The sequence below is a fragment of the Pholcus phalangioides genome, unplaced genomic scaffold (assembly GCF_987345545.1).
Source record: "Pholcus phalangioides strain wild (caught in Gottingen) unplaced genomic scaffold, Ppha-v1.0 ptg000017l_1, whole genome shotgun sequence".
NCBI classification, from domain to species: Eukaryota; Metazoa; Arthropoda; class Arachnida; order Araneae; family Pholcidae; genus Pholcus; species Pholcus phalangioides.
The window spans coordinates 47,636,619-47,663,457 of NW_028301610.1; the positions used below are offsets into that span (position 1 = coordinate 47,636,619).

Consider the following 26,839-nt stretch of genomic DNA (forward strand, 5'->3'; position numbering starts at 1 on the left):
TTTACACACAAAAGATATTCTTGTTGAGCATTATTTTTAAAAATTTTTTAATTAATCATTTAATTTTCTTGAGGCATTTGACAATCACAAAAAATAAAGAGTATGGTGATCCTATGAAAATAGTTTTTATGATGCGATAGATATATCATGTCACAACGTTTTATATGTCCATACAGGATACTGAAGGAAAAAAAACATTGGTGCAGTGGCACTGACATGAAGAAAACATTGGAGGTGTTGAAAGTTGCTGGTCGTCCCATATATATGGGACTCGAGCGTGAACACAGGAGAAGGAAGGTGCATTGCATTGTAACTTAAGAATTATTTCATCCAAGTGATACAGAGGGGATCATGTCAGAGGAAGAACCTGCACCTTCTTCGAAGTGCATACTACTATTTGGATACTAAAAAAAAAATGGATATGGTTAGCAGTGTCCATAGAATGTCTCTTATTGAACATATTAATGCTAGATATTCCACATAATAAAAACTTTTTTCGTAGGCTCACCACTTTATTTGTTAGTGATTATGTCAAGTGGTTTCAAGAATATTAAAGGACTGACCTCCCAGTGGGCATGGCCTTTATACCCACATGAAAGATGCTGTGTATTTTCTTGATACACTAATGTAAAAGTCCAGCAACTAAAATTTTGATATAATTAGTATGCAGCTAATAAATACAGATTATATAAATAAAAATCACATTTACTTTTATAAAAGAATATAAGTAAGTAAAAGAACAAAGGAACTAAAATTTTCATGACTAGAATTTTCAACTAGCCATTGCAGACATTGTGCACATTTTCCTATAGATTACACTTCCCATAAAAGGCTCTTATTAATTCATAAAATTTTTAATCATAACAGCATATTCATTTCCAGTCCGCAAATGTGCTTAGCATGCTTTAAACATATAAATTTCTAGGACATTTCACAGTTAAACTGTGTGATCTATGAAACTTAACAGGACGGTCACGTTATCTCAAGAATAAAAATTGCACCTGCGCAGAAACTTGCATCGAATGTTGGAAGACAATTTATGTAAGGCAATGGAGTTGAGAAGAAATAGTCAAGGACATTAACATGTTGAGTGTGGTTGTGAACAGCCTGTTGACATCCCTTGTTGCCTGATGCGTGTATTGATAATGTGCAGACATCATAATACAGTCGAATCCTGTTATGAAGAACTCCAAGAGACCGGAGAAATCATTTCGTTATAAAGGAATTCCAGTTTTTTTGCATTGTTCCTATGTAAACTTATTTGGGGGATTAGAAACGCGTTCGTTAAAACGAGATTTTCGCTATATCTGTATTCGTTAAAACAGGATTCAACTGTATAATCGAATTGGTGCAAAAAAAAAAAAATTTTTTTTTAGCCGATTCAGCATAGGGCAAAAGTTATTTTTTTTATTGGATAACCAATAAAAAAGATCGGATCATGTTAAGAATGTTATTGGAGATTCTGTGCATGCATGGTTTTGTAGTTTGAGGGATTGTAGATTGTGTTTTGTAGTTTGAATAGTTTTCTGTGAATATGTTATGTATGAAACTTTCTCAATGCATATACTGCTAACTACACCGATGCATAGATATCGGAACCCAGGGGCTGAAGCCATTTGAGCCCCCCCAAAAATATCTTAATGTAAATAATAATTCGAGGTACAGGTACTTAACCTGAAATGACTCCCTCTAAAGCATTTGAAAGAGTGCAGGTTCTCCCACTTTGTTTATGCTCAGCCATTTGCTTGACGCTAGTATTTTTATTTATCCCTCCCCATCCCATTAGAATGAGTTAGCTTGTGTTTTTTAAAATAAGAATTAGAGGAAAACTTTTTGTAGCAAATATTGCAACTATGGAGTTTAAGTCCTTGGTGAATTATTCTATGCGTGTTTAAATTGTGTATTCTATTAAATTTTTTACCACAGATATGACACTCATGTGGCTTCTCTCCACTATGGATCATATGATGCAATTTTAAAAAACTAGGTCGTGCAAATGATTTACTGCAGACATCACATTTATGTGGTTTCTCCGTAGAGTGGACTCTTTTGTGCATGTCGAAAAGACTATGGTATGAGAATGTTTTATTACAGACATAACACTCAAGCGTCGTCTTCTTCTCTCTGTGGACTCTTTTATGTTTATACAAACCACTACAATAAGAAAATGTTTTCTTGCAAACATCACATTTGTGTGGTCTCTCTCCAGTATGAACAGGACCATGTGCTTTTAATTGGTTCATTTGCTGAAACACTTTATTGCAGACAACACACCTGTGTGGTTTTCTTCCACGTGAATCCTCCATACTCCTAAAGAGGTGTTTGGGGAATCTTCGATTTTCTGTCTCTACAAAAGAAAAAATATAATTAGCACAGTCTAAATCTATTTTAATCAAGGTTGGCAAGGTTTTGGAGATTATGGTAAAAACCACTGTATTTACAGCACTATGTCCAAAACCTACACCTAAAAAACCATATGCGAAAAATAAAATTTGAAGTAAAGATAATGGGTTGTATTAATGAAAGAACAAAATGCTCACAAGCAAAAACAATGAAAGTAAAAGCATAAGCTTCTAGTAAAAGCATAAGCTTCTAGTAAAAGCATATGGGTCATTCCCAAAAAAAGTGCACAAACCGTTTTCGAGACTTTGTAATTTTTTTTACAAAATTCCAGAGCACTCTGGTAATAATTTAAATTTTTTTTAGTACATCATTTAATTCTCTGTCATATGGCATTTCTTAATTTGTTTCAGCTGGTATATATATATATTTTAAAAATCATAGTTGCAAAACATCAAAATTTGGCTGTCCCAGCTTCAAAAAAGCGTTGAACAAAGAGACTTGGTGCAAATCTGGAATTTTTTTCAAAAAACTTGGAATCATATCTCATATACTGTATTTGCCATAGATGAACAAAACTGACAATAAAATTTTGAAAAAAAATTTTTCTTATGAAAAATGTTTTTTATAAGTGTGATCGTGTGCTGAAATTTTTCCCATTTTAAAATGTCCACTCTGTTACGGTCATTTGGGAAATATATTTTTATACCGGATGAAATCTGATAATACTTTTGAGTTCATTGAAAGGTTTACTTTTATAATGTTTGATCAACAATTTTGGATTTGACTTTAACAAAATGACTTAATATTCACATTTCTTTAGTACCAGATTTTTCTGTCAGATGTCCACTCTGTTACGTCATTGTAATTAATTAAGTTTTTTTTTCTATCTATATTACCATCAAGTGTTAGTACATGGAGATATGCTTCAAAATATAAAAAAAGTGTTTTCATCAATCACTTAAATTTATAATAAAAAAAATTATTTAGGCTAATTTGTCTACTCTATTATGCCTTTCAAAAACTCAAGCAATGCAACAGAAAAAAAACTGATTTACAGTAAAGTTTTCTTAATTAAAAGGTTTTGAAGGTTTAAATTAAATTTTTAATATAAGTTATGTATTCAATTTAAACTTTTATCACATTCTTCACCACGTTATTTTTCTCAGTTAAATACGGAAATAAAGTAATACAGATTTTTAAAATCACTGCCAGGCATAGATCAAGGAAGATGTATCATAAGGGGCATTTTAATACGAGTGAAAGTCGTTATATGACAATATATTCTGTGCTTTATGGGACAGAACCATTATTTTCCTACATTTTTGTTTCCAATCCCCCCCCCCCCCACAAGTCCACTCTGGATCACTAACGTGAGAGGCATAAATGCAAGATTTATACCATCATCAAAATATTATTCTATTTCAGCAAAAAATTTTGAAGTAAAAGAAAAATCATCCTGATGATATAATATACAAGTCCAATTCGACAAGATTTTTAACACTTTCCAAGACCAAAATTCAAACTAAGAGGGATGGGGTGCGTGTTTTTAGAATTTGGTCATGCAGTGGACATTTCTCAAAGGTTATATAGGAGTCTATGTATGTATATATATATATATATGTCACCTATCACATTCTGTACATAAATTTTTGAGAAAATAAAAGTGTATTTGCATGGCCTATTTAGAATATTTGAGACCTTTCTCTCTGTTAAACATTTCTGTGCACTCGGTTACAATGGTGTCCACTCTGTTACGGGAAGTGTTTTTGCAGTTCGCTGGCCGAAAAATTTGAAAACACTTCAAACTAAGATGAAGTGAAGTTATTATAAATTACCAACCCATTGTCTGTCAGAAATAAAAAGTTTTGATTTTGAATAGCTAAATACAGGGTGTCCATAATTAAAAGTCCCTATTTTAAAGAAAGTAGCCAACAGGCAAAACCAGTCATCAGAAAATTGTGAAATTTTGTGGACGACTTCATGAACTGATGGAAATTTGTTTCCGGGGGGGGGGGGGGTAGTTGCACATGTCGCTACCAGAGGGCGTTTTATTAAGGAATTACACATTTAGGCAAACGTTTACAATTTTAACACAATTGTTACACAATTTACAATTGTTACTGCAAAAAAGCATGTTCCACATGATGGCCATTATTTTCAAATACCATGTGAAATTGCAAGATAGCATGTTCCACAACTGACCGAAGTGTGTGCAGGGAAATGTTAAGCATGTGGCGTGAAATGCTACCTTTAAAGTCAGGCAAAGTTCTTGGATTGCCATGACTTACCAGAGTTTCAAATGCCCGAAAAGCCAAAAACATGGATTAAGGTAGGGAGATCAGGGACCATAGATTAGGGAAATGCTGGCTGATGGCACGTCCTTCTGTAAAATGTGTTCAGATTCACATTCAGTGTTCACATTCTTAATACACACTGCAATGTGTGGAGGAGCTCCGTCTTGCATAAAAATTGCGTCTGCAAGGCAGTGATGTGCTTACAGAGCTGGAACAATTTCGTTCTGTAACAGCAATGCATATCGCTTCCCGGTGTTCGAACATGCCACTAGACCTGTAGAACATAACTCCTCATAGAAGTAGGCACTGAGAATAAATGATTCAGTAAATCCACACCATACCATCACTTTTGGTGAATGCAACAGAACCTCTAATAGCATGCAGATTTTCTGGTTCCCAAATTCAGCAGTTACAAGCCAAGTGAAAATGTACTTTGACTGTCTAGACTCTAGAGCAGTGTTTCTTAACCTTTTTTTGCCCGTGGCCTCCTTTGAACCATATTTTTTTTCTCGCAAAGTTTTCGACCCTCATCTAGAAGCAAGATCCTTTATACGTATTGAATTGATTTTTTCAGTGAATTTATACTGAACGAAAGTTTTGCAAATAAGATTGGCCTCCAGACCACTGGCCTAGAATTTATTGTGCTCCCTGATAGTCCAAGTTCTATTCAGGGGCGTCTCAACATCAAGGGCACCCTAGGCAAAGTGATGCTATGGTAGTCCTATACTTAGCTGGAAATAAACAGCCGACATATTTCCTACTTATTTTCAAAATTTATTGTACTATACAAAATATCATAAGGTGGGGTCACTTATGGACAAGAGACTCCTGGGCATGACCCCTCACAAGAGTGGGACTGACAGAGCTGCAGCCCGGGGCCTGATATGGTTTTCATCATTTTTTGTTTTTCACACTCTAGATTTAATATAGAGGAGGGGTCTGTGAAAAATCTAGCCGGGGCCGGTGAAAAATTCCATCCTAGGGAACCTGCTGCAAAATGTAGGCTGTGAAGCCTGGGTGGGTCCATGCCCTAAGACGGCCCTGGTTTTATGGGTGGTTTTGTTGGATTCTGTAAGTGTACAGTCACTAATATAAAATCATTATTTTTTTCACACCTTAATTTCTCTCCTCAGCTCTCTGCAGCCCTCCAAACCACCTGTCATGGCCCCTTTCTCCATTTTCTTCTGTGGCCCCCTTGAAGTATCCCAGTACCACTAGGGGGCCATATGGCCCCCGGTTGAGAACCACTGGTCTAGAGGATATTCCAAGGCCATTCTGAATCGACCTCAATACGAGCTAGAAACTGCAGTGAGAACCAGAATCGAGCATCATCACAAGAGAAAGTTTGTACGGATAATATTGGAGGATATTCTGCATGATCTTAATGAATCATTTTCATATTTATGTGATTACATGAAAAGCTGGATAGAATTAATAGATCAATACGTCTTTGCATAAAACTGACCTGTAAGTTTGTCATCATCTAAACTCAGTTGTCTCTTCTCATCATAAGATGTTGGCTTTGCATTATTTTCCTCTTCTTCACTTTCTGCAACTGGCATTACTGGTGGCTGAGGAGGAGGTGGAACTTCCTTTATTTTTTTTGCCTTACTACTGTTAGCCTTTTGCTTTTTCGGAGCACTGAAAGGTTTACTCTGATTAGTGTTTTTCACCTGAGTAGATGAACCAGTTTGAGCATTGTTCTCAATTTTTCTCTGCTTTGGTGATGGGCCAGCGGGTGAAGGGGCTACAACTACTAGTGGGCTATGAACAGGTGATGATGTGGATGATGCCAAAACAGGTGTCATGTCTGTATGAACTTCTGGTTTTGATTTCACTGCATATATAGCACTTTTTTTTTTCTGTTTCTTTTTATATTGACTACTTTGTTTAGTCAAGTTGCTAATTTCTTCAATTAGTTTTCTCAGCTGTGAAAAAATGATATGAATGAAGACAAAAATTATTATCAAAAAGCATTTCAACAACATTATCACAAAAAAATGTATATTCATAATGAATTTCAAAGGTTAAAATATTTTAAAATTTGAAATTAATTTCTATGAATAAGTATTGACATAAGAGATATTGGAATTCTAATTTGGAAAAATGGCACAATATCCTAGAAAATCTACTGACTTTGCTGTTTTTAATTTGATACAGAGTTGCAAATCATGACTAGACCAGGAATTGCGGGGGTGGGGGGGATTTCCTAACTATTCAAGAACTTCAAATATTTGTGGTGGAGATCTCAGAAAACCAACATGTCATTCCCAGAAATAAAGGAAAAAAATGCAACAATATTTTCAAGATTTGATGACACGCAGTATTTCATCATTGAGTTTCATAAATGCAATTCCTGATGTGACCAGCACAACACCATTCTAGTTTTTGAAATAAGGATAAAATTAAGGCTAGATCAGTGCACAATAAGATTTCTCACACACAAATACCCAGAATATTTGGAAAAGGATGCATAAAAATGTGGTTCATTTCTTTCCTAGTTCCAAAAAGAAAAAAAAGAGGAAAAGCCTCTACAACTTATTTCTTTCTTCTTCCCCCCCCCCCTTCTATCATCTATCATGATCTTGTGATCTTGAAAAGTAGTTTTACTACTTTGAAGTACAAATGAAGCATTTTACTGAGCTGTATTGATACAAACCGCAGGTTGTTGACAAATATCTAGTTGTGTCCCTGAATGAGGGGGGGCCATATACCAAATTTTTCAATTTTGTAGTTTTATTATTACATACCAGAAATTAATTGTTGGATAATCAACATGGGTTCAGGAAGGGGAAGTCATGTGTGATTAACCTCCTTTGTTTCTATGATCACATGACTAAGGCTTTGGGTGAGAGCAATGATAGAGATGTTCTTTACCTTGATTTCCAGAAGGCATTTGATCGGGTCCAACATAGTAAACTCTTGAAGCATTTACACGACATTGGGATTGGGGGCAGCTTGCTGCATTGGATAGAATCGTGGTTAAGAGATAGGTCGCAATGAGTTATGGTGAACAGCGAATTCTCTGGTTGGACGGGCGTAACACGTGGAGTTCCTCAAGGAAGTATCCTTGGCCCCAAATTTTTTCACTTTTTATCGATAAACTCAATCAGGGTATCAGTGGGATTGCTAGCAAATGCACAGATGACGTGAAGCTAATGGGGGTAATCGGGAATCAAAGCGATAGGGAGTTGCTGCAGACCAACTTGAACAGGATTGCAGCATGGACAAATGAATGGAACATGACGTTTAGTGTTGATAAGTGCATGGTCGCTCATTTTGGTTCGAACAACCCATGGTTCTCTTACGAGTTGAATGGTGTTACTATCCCGGATGCCACTTAGGTCACCGATCTGTGAATTCTCATGGACGAGCGGCTTTGGTTTTCTGAACATTCTTCAGCGGTGGTCACAAAAAGTGAATAGAATGCTTGGTCTCATTTTCAAAAAGGTCTCTTCACGTTCTCCTAAAGTCATTCTTCCGCTTTTCCGAGTCTTAGCTCGTCCTGGACTGGAATATGCTGTAAGGGTTTGGAGACCATATCTACAGAGGGACATAGACTTGGTTGAAGGGGTGCAGAGAAAAGCTACGCATGTCCTTATTGGCACACGGGGCTTGAGTTATGAAGAGAGACTTCATTTTTTTCAATATGTTAACATTGGATGAACGCAGGTGTCGAGGAGATATGATTGATGTGTTCAAAATTTTTTACGGAATGGATAGGATGGACCATGAACTTTTAGTACACTGCTTTTACAAGGGGACACCAGTATCGATTGGTAAGGGACAATGCGAGGTTATGGTGTCGCAGGGAATTTTTCTCTAATAGGGTTGTTAATGAATGGAATAGATTACCCCCGGAGGTAGTAAATTGTAATACAATTGACACGTTTAAAAAGAAATACGATAAACATGTTGGGGTAAATCGAGAAGCTATCCATACTTAGAATAAGACAACTATAATATTCTTTATGGGCATTTGCATAATATTTTATCATGTGTATATATTGTTTATAATTTGTGATTGGGTTTTTAATTGGGTTGCTGTATTTTTGAAATATGACATCCATATTTGTTATATGGGCATCTTTTTCTCAGCCACCTCATTGGGCCTGTTGTGGCGTTGTATTTGTATTATGGTACCTTTGCAGCTATCTACCGACATTCAAAGACAGCATCTATAAACTGCGTAAATTTGCTTCATTTCTACAAGATTGCGAATGCGTACTTCTTTAAAAAAAACCTAGAATATTGGAATGGCAGTTCAAATTGTAAAAAAAATTTGCCGAGATAGTTGGGGGGAAAAAAATCAAATCAGTAAAAACTCTACCTTGAATGTTCAAAGTTTTGTCATCTAGACGCTATGTGGTTGTCACTGTTTCGGTGTGTATGCAAAATTGGCCTTTGGGAGAGTAAATATTTCTTCATCAAAATTTTAAGTACTAACACTCAAAATAAACTTTAAATTAACATAAAATATATGAATGTATTTTTTTCAATATTTTAATTTTCTACAACTATATTTTACAATATTTTTAATTTTTATCTTCTTTTGGGGGGGGGGCAGACTCGTAACTAGGCTTGAATGGGGGCTTTACAAAAAATAACTTATTTTGCAACCTTATCAAGGGGCTCCAAGAAAAAATCTGTCATAGGCTCTTGAGAAGGCATACTAACTATGGTCCTGGAGAAGAAGGCATGGGGCCCCCATGCCCTCCTTGGAAAAAAACCAAGGGTTTGGAACCTGCGATTATGCAGTAGTAATCAGCTAAATACAATTTTCTAAAGTTTCTCAAAGGTCGAGTTGGCTATCCCTTTGAAAAAAAACCTCTGTTGTAATGCCAATCACACAGACCTACAACATAAATATGTGTACATTAAATTTCAAATCCACACATAACCGATTTGGAGGATAGATGGTACCACCTACTCAACATGAATGAATGAACGGCAGGACTTTGCCACTGGACTTATCCCGTTGCCGAGATCTCTTCTAGCCCAGCTTCGTGGTAGAGTGTGGAACACTTTATTTTGTGTCAAAAAGAAAAAAACCATACAAAATTTTTAACAACATATTTTCCCTGGACAATTGGGTACTGTCACGATTAACAAATTTTGTGGTGATTACAAAGGAGATGGGGTTGGGAGTTGGAGAAAAGTTTTGGGGTTTTCGTTAAAACGGATCAATGTACACATATTAGGATGGAGGTATGTTTTAAAAACAAGTGGGGGGGGGGGGTGCCCATGCCATCTCATCTGTTATCTTACACTTCCCATATTATATACAACGGATACAAAAAAAATGAAATGAGAATCTTATTGCAAAATTTAAAATATCCATCGGAGTGAGTCATCTTGCTTAACACCTTATTGGTGAGCAAATGGGTTTGATAACGGACTAGAAGCCAGCATCAGTTTTATTGGGTTGCAGGAGTGCAAGTGCCCCTCATCCATTTCGGAGCAGCAAATTTCATTTTTGGAGCAGAAATTTTGAAAATGGAGCAGAACTAAACACGAACTATATCTGCAATATAAGGAGTAATTTTTCTGTGAAATGTGAAAAGTTTTGCCAAAAATGGTTGAAACAAATAATTCTAAATAAATTCCATTCACAAATTAAAAGCCATTTAAATTTTTTCTGAATTATCTTATCTGTCATTAATAAAACGTGTATTACTGAAATGACGAATACAAATTATTACTCTTTTCAAATTAAGCAACATGCATACTGAAAACCTAGGCAGCAAGAATTTCTGCTGCTTGAACACCAAAATCTTATTCCTCCTGATATAGCAAAAAAAGTGTGTGCAGAATATAATAAGAGTTTCCGTGAAAAAAAAAAAAAATTGGCTTCTCACAGAATTTAAAGGGATTTATTAAATTTAAAAGCAAAATGCAAAAAATGAGAAAAATATAAATACCTTATTTACTTAAAGAATTTCTCAACCTAATAGCATGTTAATAGATTACAAATCACGATTCGCTTTCAGAAGTACAGCATCTCAATGAATATTTTTTTCCAATTTTTTATGCCCTTGAACATAAGATTTTGTATGTCTTATTCCATTAAACATTAAAGCATTGCATGGACAGATTTTTCAATGTTCGAACAGACTTTTATTTATTTGTTAACAATGAACTCTTTTTCACTGTCTGTGTTACCATGTGCTGAAGATAAAAAGGTCTTCAACAAAACTGGCAAAATTTTGAACTTTGGGCAGCTTTCAAAGTTAAAGTTTGAATATGTCTGCCCAATATCTATCTATCTATTCTCTGAACTGATTTCACTTCTTGTAATTGTTTGGATTGTAGTACAACCCATTCATCACACATAATCAATAGTTCTGTTGGTGATACAATGTTAAACAACATCCCAGCAATACGTGAGGGAGTAATGTACCATCCCAGCAATGCACGAGAGGAAGTGCGAAAAACAAGAAAGGGTGCAAATATTTCATTCTCTCCAACAACATGTTTTGGAAAAGTAGGACATTAATATATATTAGGTATCTCACAGAAGTTATGTAAAATGAGCATGCCCTAGTACAAACTCCTTCCTCTGACTGTTGTTAAGAGCATGCCCCTCCCCCACCAATGCAGTGGCGGACCGTGCGGCCATATTGGGCGCCGCTAAAGGAGGGGTGCCAAATGGAGTTGAAAGGGTGAAAAAGGTTTGTCGACCAAAAAAAACGTGGTCAGTAGCGCCAAAAAAAAAAGGTTCTGCATGGGTAGAGATTTTTTTCGCTCAAGCCGGCCCCGTTCGCCAAATCCGGATTTTCGCGATGTGAAATTGTTACGATCGGCAACCGCCGACGATAACCACATGACCGCATAGTGGCTAGATGACAAAACTATGAATATTTTAGATGGAGTTTTTACAGATTCTATTTTTTCCCAACGATCTCCGAAAAATTTCGGTAATTTAAACGAGTAAACCAATCCTCTTTTCGATGCATGCCGTCTTAGGGCCCTTTCACACGGAGCGGATGCGGGTCCGGAAGAAGTTTTAACAATTGGAATATACTGCGCCTTTCAGACGAGCCGAAAAATCTCCGCACCTAGGAAATGTTCATGCGGGTCCGGACGTCGTCCGCATGTGTCAAAACCTAAGTGCGGGCTCCGCATCCGCACATAGAAGTTTTGACAATAGGTTTATTCGGGGCTATTCAGACGATGCGGATGCGGATGCGGAGCGAATTCGTCCGCATCTTTGGCTACTTTTTGAAGGTGATTTTGCACGGAATTTTTTTAATTATTTGCCATAAATACCCTTGAAAACACCATATGAGGGTCCCTGTTCATCAAATACGATGTACCCACATACGTCTATCCCTTTGTTTCCTTCTGAGATTGAGATATAGCAACTTTAACGGCCACTGACGGGACCAAAATTATAAGCCGTTCTGTTCATTACGAATATTTAATTGACTAAATACTTTAATAACTTTTAAATTTAATTTAAAAATTTTAATTTTTTTTCTTTTAAATTTTTAAAATTATTTAAAAAATTATAAATATTTGAAATATTATTTTAAATATTTATTATTTTTTTAAATTTTTAATCTTTTAATTTTTTCAAACTTAAAAAAAATTCTTTTATAAAACAGTGTTATCCACGTACAGTGTTCACTCAGGGCCGGATTAAGACGTTTGAAGACCCTAGCGCTTGAATATTTTTGGTGGTTCCCCCGATACCTACAAGTTTATTTTACTCAATATTCAGTCTATAAACTTAAAAAATGAAATTTTATATTTCAGAAATGACTAATCTAAGGATGGGATTTCACTATAAAAGGTTTATGAAAGTTATTTTATAAAACTTGAAAAAAGCAACTAATAAATTTATCGGTTGCATTAGAGCAAATGCAACCGATTTTTTTATATATAACCGATAAATTTATTAGTTGCTTTTTTTTAAATAATTGTTATAAAATTTTTATAGTGTAATCCGGCCGGGATTATACTATAAAGTTTTATAAAAGAACTTTTATGAAAGTTGAAAAATTCAACCAATAGGCGCATCGGTTGTATTCAAGAAAATGCAACCGGTGCACACACACATTTTGCATTCAAAAATTTCAACCAATAAGATAATATTGGTTGCATTTTTCACGTTTACAAAACTTTTATAGTGTAATCCCGGCCTAAGGCTGGTATTACACTATAAAACTTGAAAAATGTAACCAATAAACACATCTGATACATTCGAGCGAACTTAACTGATCGGCCTATCGGTTGCATTTTTCAAGTTTTATAAACTAACTTTTATAAAACTTTTATACTGTAATCCTGGCCAAAGACAGAATTGTGATGTGAATATTTCTAAGCACAGACATTTTGAACGTTCCCACCCCTCCCCTTTTCTTCTACTTGCAAATTCTTTGATATCTCCTGAATTTTTTTTTTAGGAACATATTAGTTTTGGATGTTTTTGGATTGGATTTTTCGAACATTGGATGTTTTTGGAATTTTTCTTTCATATGTTTCCGGAAAGACAGATTTGTTTTCAAAATCTTTGAAAATATTTGAAGACATTTTCTCCCATCGACTACTTGTGAGGATCGGAATTAAGACATCTTTATTCCCATATTCTATGTGGCTCTAGACTAAACCACCAAAGAATACCTCTAGGCTGCATATGGGCACTGAATCAGGGGTGAAGGAGAAAAACAGTTACAAAAATTGCGAAAAAATAGTTTTTATGCACGAATTTCAACCTAAAGGGGCGAAACACCCGCATCTTCAGTGCTCGTGTGAAAGGGTATGCGGACCCGCATCCGCATCCGCTCCGTGTGAAAGGGGCCTTAGAACGCAGGTTGGCAGCCGCGAAATTACCGTTATTTTCAGTATATAGCAGGAGAAAAAATGGTCTCCGAAATCGGAAAATTCGGCATATTTATTCAGGGACTTTGATAGCCCGCCAGTTATACCAATAACAGTACAGGACTTTATACTTCAAGGTAGTATAACTACTTTCCAAGGTCACGAGATAACGCGATTGTGGTAGATGGTGGGAAGTGAAAATAAAATTGAAGTTTCTTCCCCCCCCCCCGTATCTTTTTCCGTGTCTCGGAAAGAATGTGTCCCGTGAACATCATTTTCATGCGAATTTTTGCTTAATTAAGGGTATTTGACGTACTACAGTGCATTAGCGGTACCTCCGCGAACCACAAACAAGAATTGGCGCAAATGCGCAGGGATTCGGCGCCTTGGCGCACCATGTAGCAAGAGAACCGTTTCGGCGCAGTTTGGCGCAATTGGCGCAGCTCTTGCACCCCTGGGGTTGAGTTCCCTCGCTCCGGTGAATTTGATGAAAAAAAATACAAAATAGAAATATTGTGTGGGGGAATAATATATGCAATTTAGGGATCACCCGTGCCATCTCACTTAGCACCTCACTTGGTGAGCAACATGAATACAACAATATGAGTAAGCACGTGTGTTGTGGACATGAAATGCATGAAGAACTTGAATAGAGGAAAGAGAAATACACATATACACACATTTACATATATACAACTGCCAGGACGAGTCGTCTTGTCCCAAACCTATTTTGGTGAGCAATGAGACACCTCTAAACATCCTTTGGTATTTCAGGTCAGTATCTTATCGACCTGGGCTACCGCGCCCCTCAAAAATTAGAAACAGTTGGACTAAACAGTAGGATGGGAGATGGTACCCCGCTTAGGCACCATAATCATATAGCAAAAAATCTCAAAAACAAATTTGTTTTTATTTTAAAAATTTTGAAACCAAATTTTTTTTCATACCACTATTTCAATATCCTATAAGATTGACTCAAGCCAAAGCAAAATGACAGAAATGACTTGGTTACAAAAACAACTTTTGGAGAAAACACAAATAATTAATTTTGGTACCTCTTCACAATATATACTATATTCTTTTTTGGGGTCTTCCACAGTCCAGTCTGTCAACTCTCTTCAACAATGCACACAGCAAATTATGAAGACACGTAAGTTTTGGCTGTGTTAAGGCTGTATACACTAGTGCCCGGATCATGCAAAGAAAGCATTCACAATTGGTTGTTTAGTAATTTATATGGTGTTGTGAACAATTCTTGAGCTGTTTTCACTGGAACCACCTGGAATCAGTTTTTTCAATGAACACAAAGGAAGTTTGTATACCCACAAACGGATTAGAACCGCTGCAGGGGGTCGTGCGTTGCAAGATCAGTGCACTAGTGTATACGCGCATAAGAATGATGCTCCTTCGAAACCACTTCAAAAGCACAGTGCAAAATGTGTAAATTACAAGGGCCGATATAAATAAGTCGAAATGGACCAGATGGTTTTACTGTATTGACCATCCTTTTTTTTTTAAGTATTTGTTTACGTTTTAGTGTTCAATGCCAGTGTAATAGTTTTTGACAAATGAAGCATTTTCATTCCTAGCTCTTTGCTGAGCATTGTAAATATTGTTTATGCCTCTGCATGCCCTAAAAATACAGAAGACAACTGAATGCTATTGGGTATCATCAGTCACAAAACCTAGAATAGGACTATGTATCCAATTGCTTTGTTATGCAAACTGTTGTTTCACCTATATACAAAATGTGCACCATAATTTTGAATGATGAATGTTAGTTACTGTCCATGGAGTAGTAAATACAAAATTATATTTTTTCAACCAGGCGGAAGTTTTTAATGACTACTCTACTTGTTGAACTCTCAAAATAAGCAAATTAAGAATTAATGAAACAAATGGTGCACATACACCCCCCCCCCAAATAACCTTAAAAAGATGCAATTTCTGCTTTGACAGAATCATTAATTACAATCTACTATGCTTGTATTTTTTGGTATTATATGGACGATTTCCCTCCTCAATTAAAATCAATTACACAAATTTTTTGATAGGATTTGGTAAAAAGGCTTAGGGCTTCCAAATGTCGTAATCCAGTATTGGGTATTCTGAAAATGGATGTTTCATTTCCCTTCCTACAGAGTTGTTTTTTGGACTGCCATTTTCATATTAGTCATCCAGTTGCAAAACCCATTAGGTGCTAACCAGATTTTTTTACAGAAAGTGAAAAAGAAACTTTTGTAGATAGTACTTTTTGAGCTGACTGCTTGAAATTTTAAATCTTAACGACATAACATTAACATTTTAACAAGAGTCAGCTCCAAAAATACACTACCAAAGTTTCCGTTCACTTTCTGAAAAAAAAATCTGGTTGCTGCTTAACAAGTTTTGTAACTGGACGATTCATATTATCCTAAACCGGCTGAACTATGGTTACAATTGCATCTGCCCTGCTTGGGTTCTTGGGTCTTCTGTGAATTTAGACGGTGATTGATCAAATTGTGTAAACGTGTGAGAAAAAGCACATGAAAAAAAAATTCTAAAAACCTGGAAAGGAAGAATTTTCAATATCTTAATATCAACCTATCATCAATATGAGTTTTGTTGATAGGTTTTTGTAAAAAAAGTAGGAGAAATATAAGACATTTTACCAAAAAGTAGGAAAAGTAGGACAAGTGGAAGCCTTGGAAATTACTTTGATTCAAATGGATACTAGTGAATGATGGGGGGGAGATCATACTTTCATTTTTTTAGAGGGTCCTACTTTAACTTAAAAGACCCTGATTTTGCCAATAACCTGGGTCCCAGGTAAATTAGAACATTTCTGTACAACTCATGCTAAAAGTTTTTCTCATAAATCACAACCCAAGATATACGACCAGAAATGTCTGCAATTGGCATGATTAATTCATTCCTGAAACTAATTCATATCATGAAAATCTGATAATCTGAATCAAACTTTTCCATGTCAAATAACTGAGATACAATTGATTCACTCCTCATCCTAAAAATATCAGTAATAATCAATTAGCATAGTGTTGTATTTTTAAAAGTATGTATCTTATACATAGCTGATGTGCTGTCATGTGGTTATCACAACAGTTTCGCATTGCAAAATGCCAGGTTAAATCCCCACAGGTGGCCAGATGAAGTTGGTTTTTGGTCTCATAGTTAGCAAGCAGTCCATCAAATTTTTTCAGACATTCAACTTTTAAATGCATAGCTTTGCATGTGTGTAAAGGATACTTTAAATGTTCATTACAACAGCCAGTTTGAAGATAAAAATTCAAAATCACCTTTGCACATAAATTGAGGTCATATTCTTTTCATTCTATATTTTGAATTTGCTAGTAGATGTTCCAATTAATGACAACTTTTGGTCTGTCGCAAAGCATGTGTGGTTGTGATTTCACTAATTTGCTAAAATGTTTAAGTAAGTTCTAGTCTCTGTAACTAGAGATGGGACAAATATTTGGTATTTGGCCTATTCAGCCAATTTGCTGAATATTTGGTTCAGCCAAACAATGCTTAGGTATTTGGCAGAATATTTGTGTAAATCTAAGTATAACAAATTAATTTTAAAAAACTATAGGCCTATTAATTGTAATTTTTTTCATAAATTGAAAATCTACTGAGTATATACTCTATTGTGTGGTGTATATCCTCTCCATGGAAAAAAGATTGTCAGGGTGAGTTTCTAAGAGTGGAAAAACATAAAACTAAAAATAGAATTCTACTGTAATAAGTTGGAAGTGAGCATGAATATACAATAGACTCTTGACTATCTGGCCTAGTTTAAAAACAATAACATATTAATGAATTACAATATTACCTTTTACATTTGTGTAATCATTTATCAATAAACAGTACAAAATAAGTTACAATTTTTATGTAAGAACTTAGCCTGAATTTTTTTATAATTATGTTTTGCTCATTTTGAAAGTGTGTATTTGTACTTTACAGCAGTGTTTCTCAACCTTTTTGACATGATGTCTTTTTTAAGTGAAGGTTAAGGCACCACAGACTCCCTATAGCCAAAGCCAATTTCTGCTCTGCCTCCTCATGAAATCCAGAATTTGTTGTTTTGTATAATTTGTATATCATAAAAAATTGAAACAGTAAATTAAAATTTCACAACACTAAATATGTCCATGCAATAAGAGTAAATGAAAATGATACTACAGACCCATGGGATCCGTTGAAAAAAGTGGCTGTACAGTGTACATGATTTTATGTTTCCTGCAGTTATAAAGTTTATCATGAAATGTGTGCAATAGTTTTATTCTTGTTCCTTTTTCTGTAGTAAATTTTTGAAACAGAACAGTTCAGAAGTGCATAACAAACATTTATCAAGTGCTCACGAGGTCAGACAGGGGTGGGAAGTGACTAAGTCCATTTCGGAGCAGCTTTGGAGCAGCAAAATTCAGGATTCGGAGCAGTTTTGGAGCAGCAAAATTCTGGATTCGGAGCAGCAAATTCTGGATTTGGAGCAATTTTGGAGCAGCAAAATGTGGGATTCGGAGCAGATATTTATAAATTGGAGCAGTGAAATTAACAAGAATATTTTCGTTAACCCTCAACCCTTTTCAAAATAAAACTGCACTGTCTTTTGCTATGAAACATCTCTTCATCAGCTTGATTTTTGTTTTTGGTGTTTTAGTCTTTTGACACCTTGTTTGAAAGAGTGGCTGTCATAAAATTTTTTGCACCCGTCTATTTAGGATGATTTTTGCTTACTGAGGGCACTATTTGCTGCCTTGAACAGCAGCACTTCAAATGAGCTAAAAAAATGTTTATAAGTTTTTAATTTTTTTATACTTGGAAAGAAATTGTTGCAAAATGGGAGAAAATTTCGGAAGTATCAACTCGATGTTTGGCGATTCAGCACTCATTATCTGGCGAGATTGGCGATCTGACACTCGTTATTTGGCGAGATTGGCGATTTAACGCTCGTTATTCGGCACCATTGGCGATTTAACCCTCGTTATTCGGCAACATTGTCGATTTAGCGCTCGTTATTCGGCAACATTGTCGATTTAACACTCGTTATTCGGCAAAGTTTCTAAACTAACATTCGTAATTCGGCGGACATGCGCTTTTTACTCCCGGAATGACAATTTTTTCACGAAACATCGGGATTTAACACAATGACAATCGACTACAGTAATTTCTGCTGCTTCCAGTGACGACTTTTTTTTAAACGGAAACACTCGAATTTGCACTTTAAAGCTGAAAGGCACTGCAAACCATCTTCAGTTCCACGATCACGGGCAATATCGGGATTTCGCAATGGAAAGCCCGATCAGGGGCCGATAGTTTAAGTATAGTGGAATAAAACACGCTCTTTTCGTAAAGAAACGTTTCGTGGCTAGCAGGAACAAAAAAAACTTTTGGCGTCCTTTCCGAAATTCCGGGCATACTGAAGCGAAATTCGCTATTTGGCGCAGAAAAATGCGAAAATACGCTATTGGAGCAGGGTGGCGCAAGATATTAGTTTTGGCGCAGTGCGGCGCAATTGGCGCAGAGTTCCCACCCCTGGTCAGAAAATATGAATGAGAACGGGTCCTGATATAAAAGGGATGTTTTTGATGGTATAGGTCTGGGTAGGAAATGCGTCTGCAGTTATAGGACTCTGGCCTATTCGACTTTTGTACCTGGACTTCCCTTCAACCGGATAATCAGGAGTCTATATTGAATATATTATTAAGTTCACTACCTGAAGGATGTAAGGATGTACCTAGACAAGATACGTATTGAGCTACTGAAAGAGGCAAAAGGGTCAAAGAACATCTAAAGAGAAAAAATAAGTAAATAAATCGTAAATATTATGATGCATTACTGGTTGAGAGTAAATAATGGTTATGATGAAAATTAATAACAAGTGTTAAAAAAGATAAAGATTTTGTAAGTAATATTAAAATACAATATATCAGTGTTTCTCAACCTTTCTGAAAACAAGGACCAGTAAAATGTCAGACAATTTGACGGACTACTTGTGTCCCAAATTACAGGGCATTCCAATAATTTTTGTGTTGACCAGATTTTTTTATACATTTATCCCGTTTTTTCAATGATACTTATTTGAATTTATAATATTTACTAAAGTCATGAATACACACACACACACTGCATCTTCATAATATGAATTATATTATGATAATTATGACATAAATTATAAATATTCATCTCACATTTGACAGGTTTAATGTTTTGTCCGTAATTTTTTTTTTTTTTTTTTGAATTTTAACTACAATCAGTGATTGTGCCCACTTCAGACAATATTACAATATTTTTGATGTCACATATTTAAGAATTATTATTTAAGATCTGAGTTAACCATATTTTTCTCAATGAAATATGGTCATCAGATCATTTGAATATTTTTTCCATGAAACACATTTTTGTTTACTGCGATTCATTCGTAGCAGCCTTTTATTTCCACACTTTTCAGCAATTTTAGTAGCAATTAATAAATTGAATTCAAAACAAATTGTGGTTTTTTGCACAATTTATTGTCATCCGTATTTAAAATCACAATTTTCTGCATTCTCCTCAATGATATATGGTAAACCTAGGTATGAAGGTATAATTTTATTTGAACCCATAAGGATATTACTAATATCAATTATAATGGGTAAATAATTTTATCAAGTCAGTCTGCAGACCACATATACCACCATCACAGACTATAGGTTGAGAAAAGCTGCAATATATCATCATTAAATTTTATTGTCAGTATCATGTCAATAAAAAAATCTTTGAATTACCAATTATTTCTAATATTTATTTAAATAAATTGTGCAGTTAAAACTCTCTATCAATCATTTAAAATCACCAATAATTTCATTTTCAATTAAAAACACCAATTTTATTTATAATTATGATGAAATTTAATAAAATCGATATTCAGTATTCAACCAAAACATTAGCCAAATATTCAAGTATGTGATTATTCAAACCAAGTCACTATTTGACCCAACCCTAATAGTTGCAACAAGAATATTTTTTCTTACTATAGTTTGAATCACACAAAGAAGGTAGTTATACACTTGGAAAGTAATATTACTTCAAGACATCCGTTTTATATGTGATTTTTGAGGGTCTGTATAAACAGTACAATTCAAAATATATTTCTTTTAAATGCTTTTTCTGACTTCCTATGTATATAAACATGCCATTAACTGAAAAAAAAAAATTCCATGAAAATTTATCAGCTTAAAAAAAAAATCATGCATTTAAGGGTTAATTTATCCTTGGATTCAGAAAAGTTGAGAAACACTGTTATAAACCAACTTATCCTCGAGTAATTTTTAAGCAGAAATAGAATAGAATTGTACCTTTTCTTGTAATTGCTGAAGCTTCAGTGCCCTTGCCCTTTCCTCTTCATCGCTGGAAGAACTACCAGAGGAATCTGAAGAGCAAGTTGAGCAAGTTTCCTCTTTTACTTGAGGTACAGGAACTAATGGTTCCACAGGCACTGGCTTGTCTGGCATCTTTGCATACTTCGTTTCAAAGACAGTCTGAAATACAGAATGCACAGAGAAGGAAAAAAAAACTAGATTTTATACGATTTTTCTGGAAACAATCTTTCATAATGAAACCACATTCATTCATAAAAGCTTCAGGCATTAACTAAAACTTAAAAATTAATTTATATTATTCGAGATGTTTTTCTCTTTTTTTTTTTGCATAGCAATGTATGAGTGCAAACATGTGTAAAAGAGTAAATGTTGTGTTTAAGCCCAAACAGAAGAACTGCTCAGGAAATGAGCCACTTGCTCCATTTCTGGAAATATATTATAGCTAATGTGTCGCATTAACCATCTTATTTACAAAGAATGCTCAAAAATGAAACCACCAACAGTAAAATAAGTCGGGTACTGTTTATGGTATATCAATGGCGTCACATATTCTATTGCTTTTCATGCACAGACAAAATTTTAGTGACAGGATCCTCCACAAGGTAACTCAAACAAATTGAAATTTTCAGATATTTTCTACTTGTAACTCATAAACTGAAGTAACACCATAGGTGAAGTAACACCTCAGTTAATTTAACTTTGATGGTTCACTTTTGCTTCAACTTTTTTGTGACAAAGTTTTCACATGACTATACAGCAGCATCTCAATCCAAGGTGGTCTGTCTCATTCACCTCGGATTACTGAAAACTTGTATCATCCGAAAAATTAATAGAAAGCTTTAAAAAATTGGGAGTTAGGGGGTGTTCCTTTTTTGCCCTTACCTCGACAGCCTAATTCATTATATAACTGCCAAGACCCATAGACTCTGCATGGTGGAGGCAGAAACGGGCTCCAGCCCCAAGAACCTATTATGAATGGTTTTTTTCCTACACTGTTAATTTCTTATAAAGCCTGCGAAAAATTCTGGCTTGAGGATCCACTGAAAACCCTACTCCACGGATCAAGATCCCTTTGAATTGAAATTGTTTGCATTTGTGGAGAATTTAATGAGGCAAAATGCAACAAAACTCATTTTTTAGCCAAAAAAAGATACTAAAAAAGAATTTTGAAAAATTCCTATACTTTGGATTTATATCTTATATTTATATACTTTTTGGATGTTATATATATGTTCAACTATTGTTTTAAAAAAGAAACTTCAATACAACTATTTACAAGGAAGCTATTTACAAGCTTAGCTTCAATATTCATGAGGAGACGGAAAATGAAAATATGTCAAATGTAAATGTAATTATAAAAATAAGATGTTTTACAAAAAAAAAAAAACTTGGCATATATAAGTGTTACTAAATATTTAATTGAAAGTGTAATCAGAGAAGTTCAATACAAGAAGCATGAGGAAATATGTGAGCATGAACAATACCTGTAATTTTCTAGCCATAGCTACTATTTCATGATCGGGTGGATTGTACTTATGGCAATTGCTGAATATCAATCTAACATCAGATAAAAATTCTGAAGGTATCCTGTATTCTCTGTTGTCTAACTTTGTCTGAAAAATTTAAGAAATAGTATATTAAAAATATTACATATTGTCATCAGGCAAGGTATATAGCAATCATTCTCCAAAACATTTTTCATAAAAATATGAGTGAAATAGTATAAGTATTCAAAACAATAAAAATAATTCATAGAGATGCCTCTAATCCTAAAACTCAGAGGGGTGCACAACCTTTTCAGTCTGCGGACCACATATGCATCATTGCTACCGCTTGCCAGCTAAAACTATCATAACTATATGACATATATCATACCCATATTTTACAAGAATTTCCAGTAACCTTGGAAGACAGATGATAGCACCAGTAAGAACACAAAACAAGCACAACTCTGACAACGTAAATGGCAGATTTTCACAAAATTGGCCTAAACAGTGTCCCCAGCAGTTCAAACTAAATACATCTGACACCAAACTTTTCTTTTTTGTCACTTTCAATTTATGTTAATTTCTGAAGAGTCGCTACTATGTTTTAAATTTTTTCATCAATGGGCTTTTTTTACTTTGCCTGGACCATTTCCATTTGTTAAGGAAATATCTTTCTCCTGGCTGTTTCCAGCCCATTTTTCAAATTTTATATACACTGGTGAAATAAATTAAGAGAATTTGCATATTTTATCGAATTTCATGAAAAGAACTGAACTGAATGTAAAACCACTGCTTCTAGACAAAAATGCAAATCTTCTACGTCAAATACGTAAGCGTACACGTGTGTGTAGGCGGAGCCAGTAGAGAAACAGGCGTTATAAGCGTGCGTAAGTAAAGACGCATTTCGTTTGCTAGCACAACTCTGCAAATTTCTTGGTGTTATTTTGCAGCAATCGGTTAATTTCAAATTGTAACAGTAAAAATGAGTAACCACCAATGTTTAGATGATGGAATGAGATGGCGAATTGTCGGGAGGCTAGAAGCAGGCCAATCTCAAGTCCAGATTTGTAGAGTTCAATTTAACGCCCGGCGTCGTGTGTAACTTATGGAAACAGTTCCAGGATACCGGATCCATCTAGAGAAAGCCTAGGCAAGGTCATCCAAGAGCCACAACCGCCAGAGAAGATCGCCATTTGTCGATTATAGCGAGGCATAACAGGAGTGCTACAGCTTCTCAGCTCTCTCGTGACTTGTATGCAGCCACAGGAACCCGTGTATCAAGGGTGACTGTTTCCAAAAGACTTCATGAGAGAGGGTTGTTTGCAAGAAAACCTGCTGTTTGCGTCCCGCTCACTTCTACAGACAGGAGAATCTGTTTATCATGGTCAGAGAGCACAGAGATTGGAGTATGGATCAATGGGTGAACGTTCTTTTCACTGATGAGTGCCGGTTCGGCCTAAGCACCAATTATCGCCGTACGTCCATATGGAGAGAACCAGGGACCTGCTACTTACCCTCCAATGTCTGCGAAATCGACCATTATGGCGGAGAAGGTATAATGGTCTGGGCAGGCATCATGTTGGATGGCCGCACACCTCTCCATGTCTTTGAAAGAGGCACTGTGACTGGTGTGAGGTATAGGGATGAGGTCTTGGAGCCCTATGTTCGCCTTTTCAGGGGTGCAGTTGGCCCTGAGTTTATTTTAATGGACAATAACGAGAGGCCACATAGAGCTCTTCTGCTCAACGATTTTCTAGAGAGTGAGGATATTCGCCGGATGGATTGGCCAGCCAGATCTCCAGACCTTAACCCTATAGAGCATGTCTGGGACTCTCTGGGGAGGGCAATTGCAACTTGCAACCGCCCTCCGGGAACCATCCAGGGAATGGAAACAGCATTGCTGAACGAGTGGGACAAATCGCCACAGGAAATGATAAACTACCTTATTTCAAGTATGAAATCGTGCTGCGAGACCTGTATAAGAGGGGACCATACTCTATTAACCCATTTTTTTGTTTATTCTGCAACTGCTGTTTCATACCTTCCGACTCCAACGAGTGTTACGCACAATCATGCATGTGGATTGGATTGGATTAAATTTATTGGCGCAAGGACCAATTTGGTCAAACTGCGCCAAAACAAATATAAAAATAAGAAAAATGTCCTTTTGTCATGTCAAAAACTAAAACTGTGCATGATAAAAAAGCAACATGAAACATAAAACAATGACATAAATTGTAAAAACTATAATTTGTCGTATAAACCAATGGCTTTGATGAACTTAAAAATATGAGATGCACAGCTATTGTCATTTAAAATGTCATGAAGTGAAAGATGACTTTGACCAAAAGCGGTTGTAAAATGATGACGATGATGTAAACAAGTAAAAGCATGAGCGATGGTCAATGGACTTTGACAATGAGGGCACTCTGGTTGACTCTCTCGTAATAACAAATATGATTGTGTGAGGCGACTGTGTCCTATGCGTAACCGGGCAAGCAGAACTTTCTCCTTTCTGTTAGTTCTGCAGCTCGAACGCCAATGGCCAAGTGTGGGCTTGATGGCATGTAATTTGTTATTAATTTGATTGTTCCAATGGTTGTGCCAGCGGCAATGCATCACTTCTCAGAGGATTGAGAAGTGGTCACTGGCAGGAACCAAAAGACTATTATAAATGTTGGTTGTTGTTCGAGCTGCGGTGTCTGCTTTTTTGTTGCCCGGTATTCCTACATGACCTGGTATCCAGTAAAATTTTACTGTGGTACCATGATGGATGAGGTGATGCCGTTCATGAAAAATGGCATGAATAAATGGATGAATGTGAAAACTAAAAGAACACAGTGCTTGTAATGAGCTGAGCGAGTCGCTATAAATGATGCATCGTCGGTGGCGTTCGCGTCGTATATAAGGTAGAGCCTGAAAGATTGCGTGCAGTTCTGCCGAATAAATAGAGAATGTGTCGTGAAGTTTGAAAGATGTCTCCTCACAGCAGATGTAGGCACAACCAACATGCCCAGGGCTCTTAGAGCCGTTGGTATATATGGGGAAGTACCTGTTGTACCTACCCCTGTGCCTGAAGAATATCTGTCGATATATGACATCTGCTGTGGTGGCTCTAGAGTAAGATGATAATGAAAGAGAGACATCTGGCAGAAACTGTTCCCATGGTGCCAGTTGCCCAGCAACTGGCGCCATGCGACTAATGTTTATTCGTAGTTCTTCTATGAGTGCCCTCATACGAAGACCACAGGACGGAACACATGAAGGGTGAGCAGCAAAAAGTCTATGAAATGACGGATTGAAAGTGACATTATGAAGTGGATGACCTGGCAAAGACTTCATTTTGACATAATGTTTCAAAGAAAGTTGTTGGCGTCTTGTTGTAAGAGATGGCTCGTTGCATTCAACATACAGACTCTCCACAGAAAGCTCCAGAGCAAATGCGGAGAGCGAGATGATGAACTGGGTCGAGCGCACTCAGATAGCTCTGAGGTGCTGACCCGTATACAATGGAACCGTAGTCGAGCTTCGATCTTACAAGGGCCTTATATATGTGGAGGAGCGACTTACGGTCTGCTCCCCACGATGTAGAAGAGATGACCTTCAAGAGGTTCATCGTCTTCATGCAACGAGCTCTTAACTGTGCAATATGAGGTATAAAAGTGAGTTTCCTGTCAAATGTGATGCCGAGGAATTTTGTGTTTTCTACAATAGGTATTCGATTATTGTTAAGAGACAGTTGTGGGTCACCATGAAGGTTTCTACGCCTACAAAAGTGCACAGCGACAGTCTTGTCGGCTGAGAAAGAAAAGCCGTTATCATGAGCCCACTTGCTGATCTTGTTCAGTGCAGTTTATAATTGTCTCTCGGCTGACCTCATATTCACTGATTGATATGATATCAACAGATCATCCACGTAGAGTGCGCCAGTGACTGACAACGGGAGTTGGTTCAACACCCCGTTGAGTCTTAAAATGAAAAGTGTAACACTTAAAATGCTACCTTGAGGTACACCTTGTTCTTGAATTTGGGGAGCTGATAATGTGTTTCCGATCCGTACCTGGAAGATGCGGCGAGCCACAAAGTTCTTAATGAAAATGGGCAAGTTGCCCCACAAGCCGCAATTATAGAGGTCGGAAAGAATTCCGTGCCTCCAAGTACGGTCGCAGGCCTTTTCTATGTCAAAAAATATGGTTATCATGTGCTCCCTCTTTACAAATGCTTGTCTGATTGATGTCTCAAGGCGTAACAAATTGCATGTCGTAGACCTGAACCGTCTAAAGCCGCTTTGATGTTTAGATAAAATATTGTTAACCTCAAGGTAGTGCATAAGGCGATAGTTGATCATGCGTTCCATGAGCTTACATAGACAACTGGTCAAAGCAATAGGTCTGTAACTGTTCAGTTGTTGAGGATTTTTGCCTGGCTTCGGAAATGCAAGAACTATGGCTGCTCACCAGATGTCAGGAAATGAATGACTGACCCAAATCCGATTAAATAAAATAAGTAAATGTGACAGTGATTCTGGTGA

The 26,839-nt window shown here is 36.2% G+C and overlaps 1 protein-coding gene across 1 annotated transcript in view; it reads right to left on the reverse strand.

Annotated features, from left to right (window-relative positions):
• Positions 1–326: 326 nt before the first annotated feature.
• The window catches only part of LOC149073988 (uncharacterized), a 74,949-nt gene continuing 48,436 nt past the window's right edge, over positions 327–26,839 (reverse strand). Inside the window, exons 5-10 of the mRNA XM_089247278.1 lie at positions 22,306–22,434; positions 20,798–20,980; positions 6,103–6,565; positions 1,922–2,347; positions 564–622; positions 327–404 (exon numbers count right to left, since the gene is read on the reverse strand). Of these exons, the coding sequence (XP_089103404.1) occupies positions 327–404; positions 564–622; positions 1,922–2,347; positions 6,103–6,565; positions 20,798–20,980; positions 22,306–22,434 (1,338 nt within the window). The remainder of the gene's footprint in view (positions 405–563; positions 623–1,921; positions 2,348–6,102; positions 6,566–20,797; positions 20,981–22,305; positions 22,435–26,839) is intronic.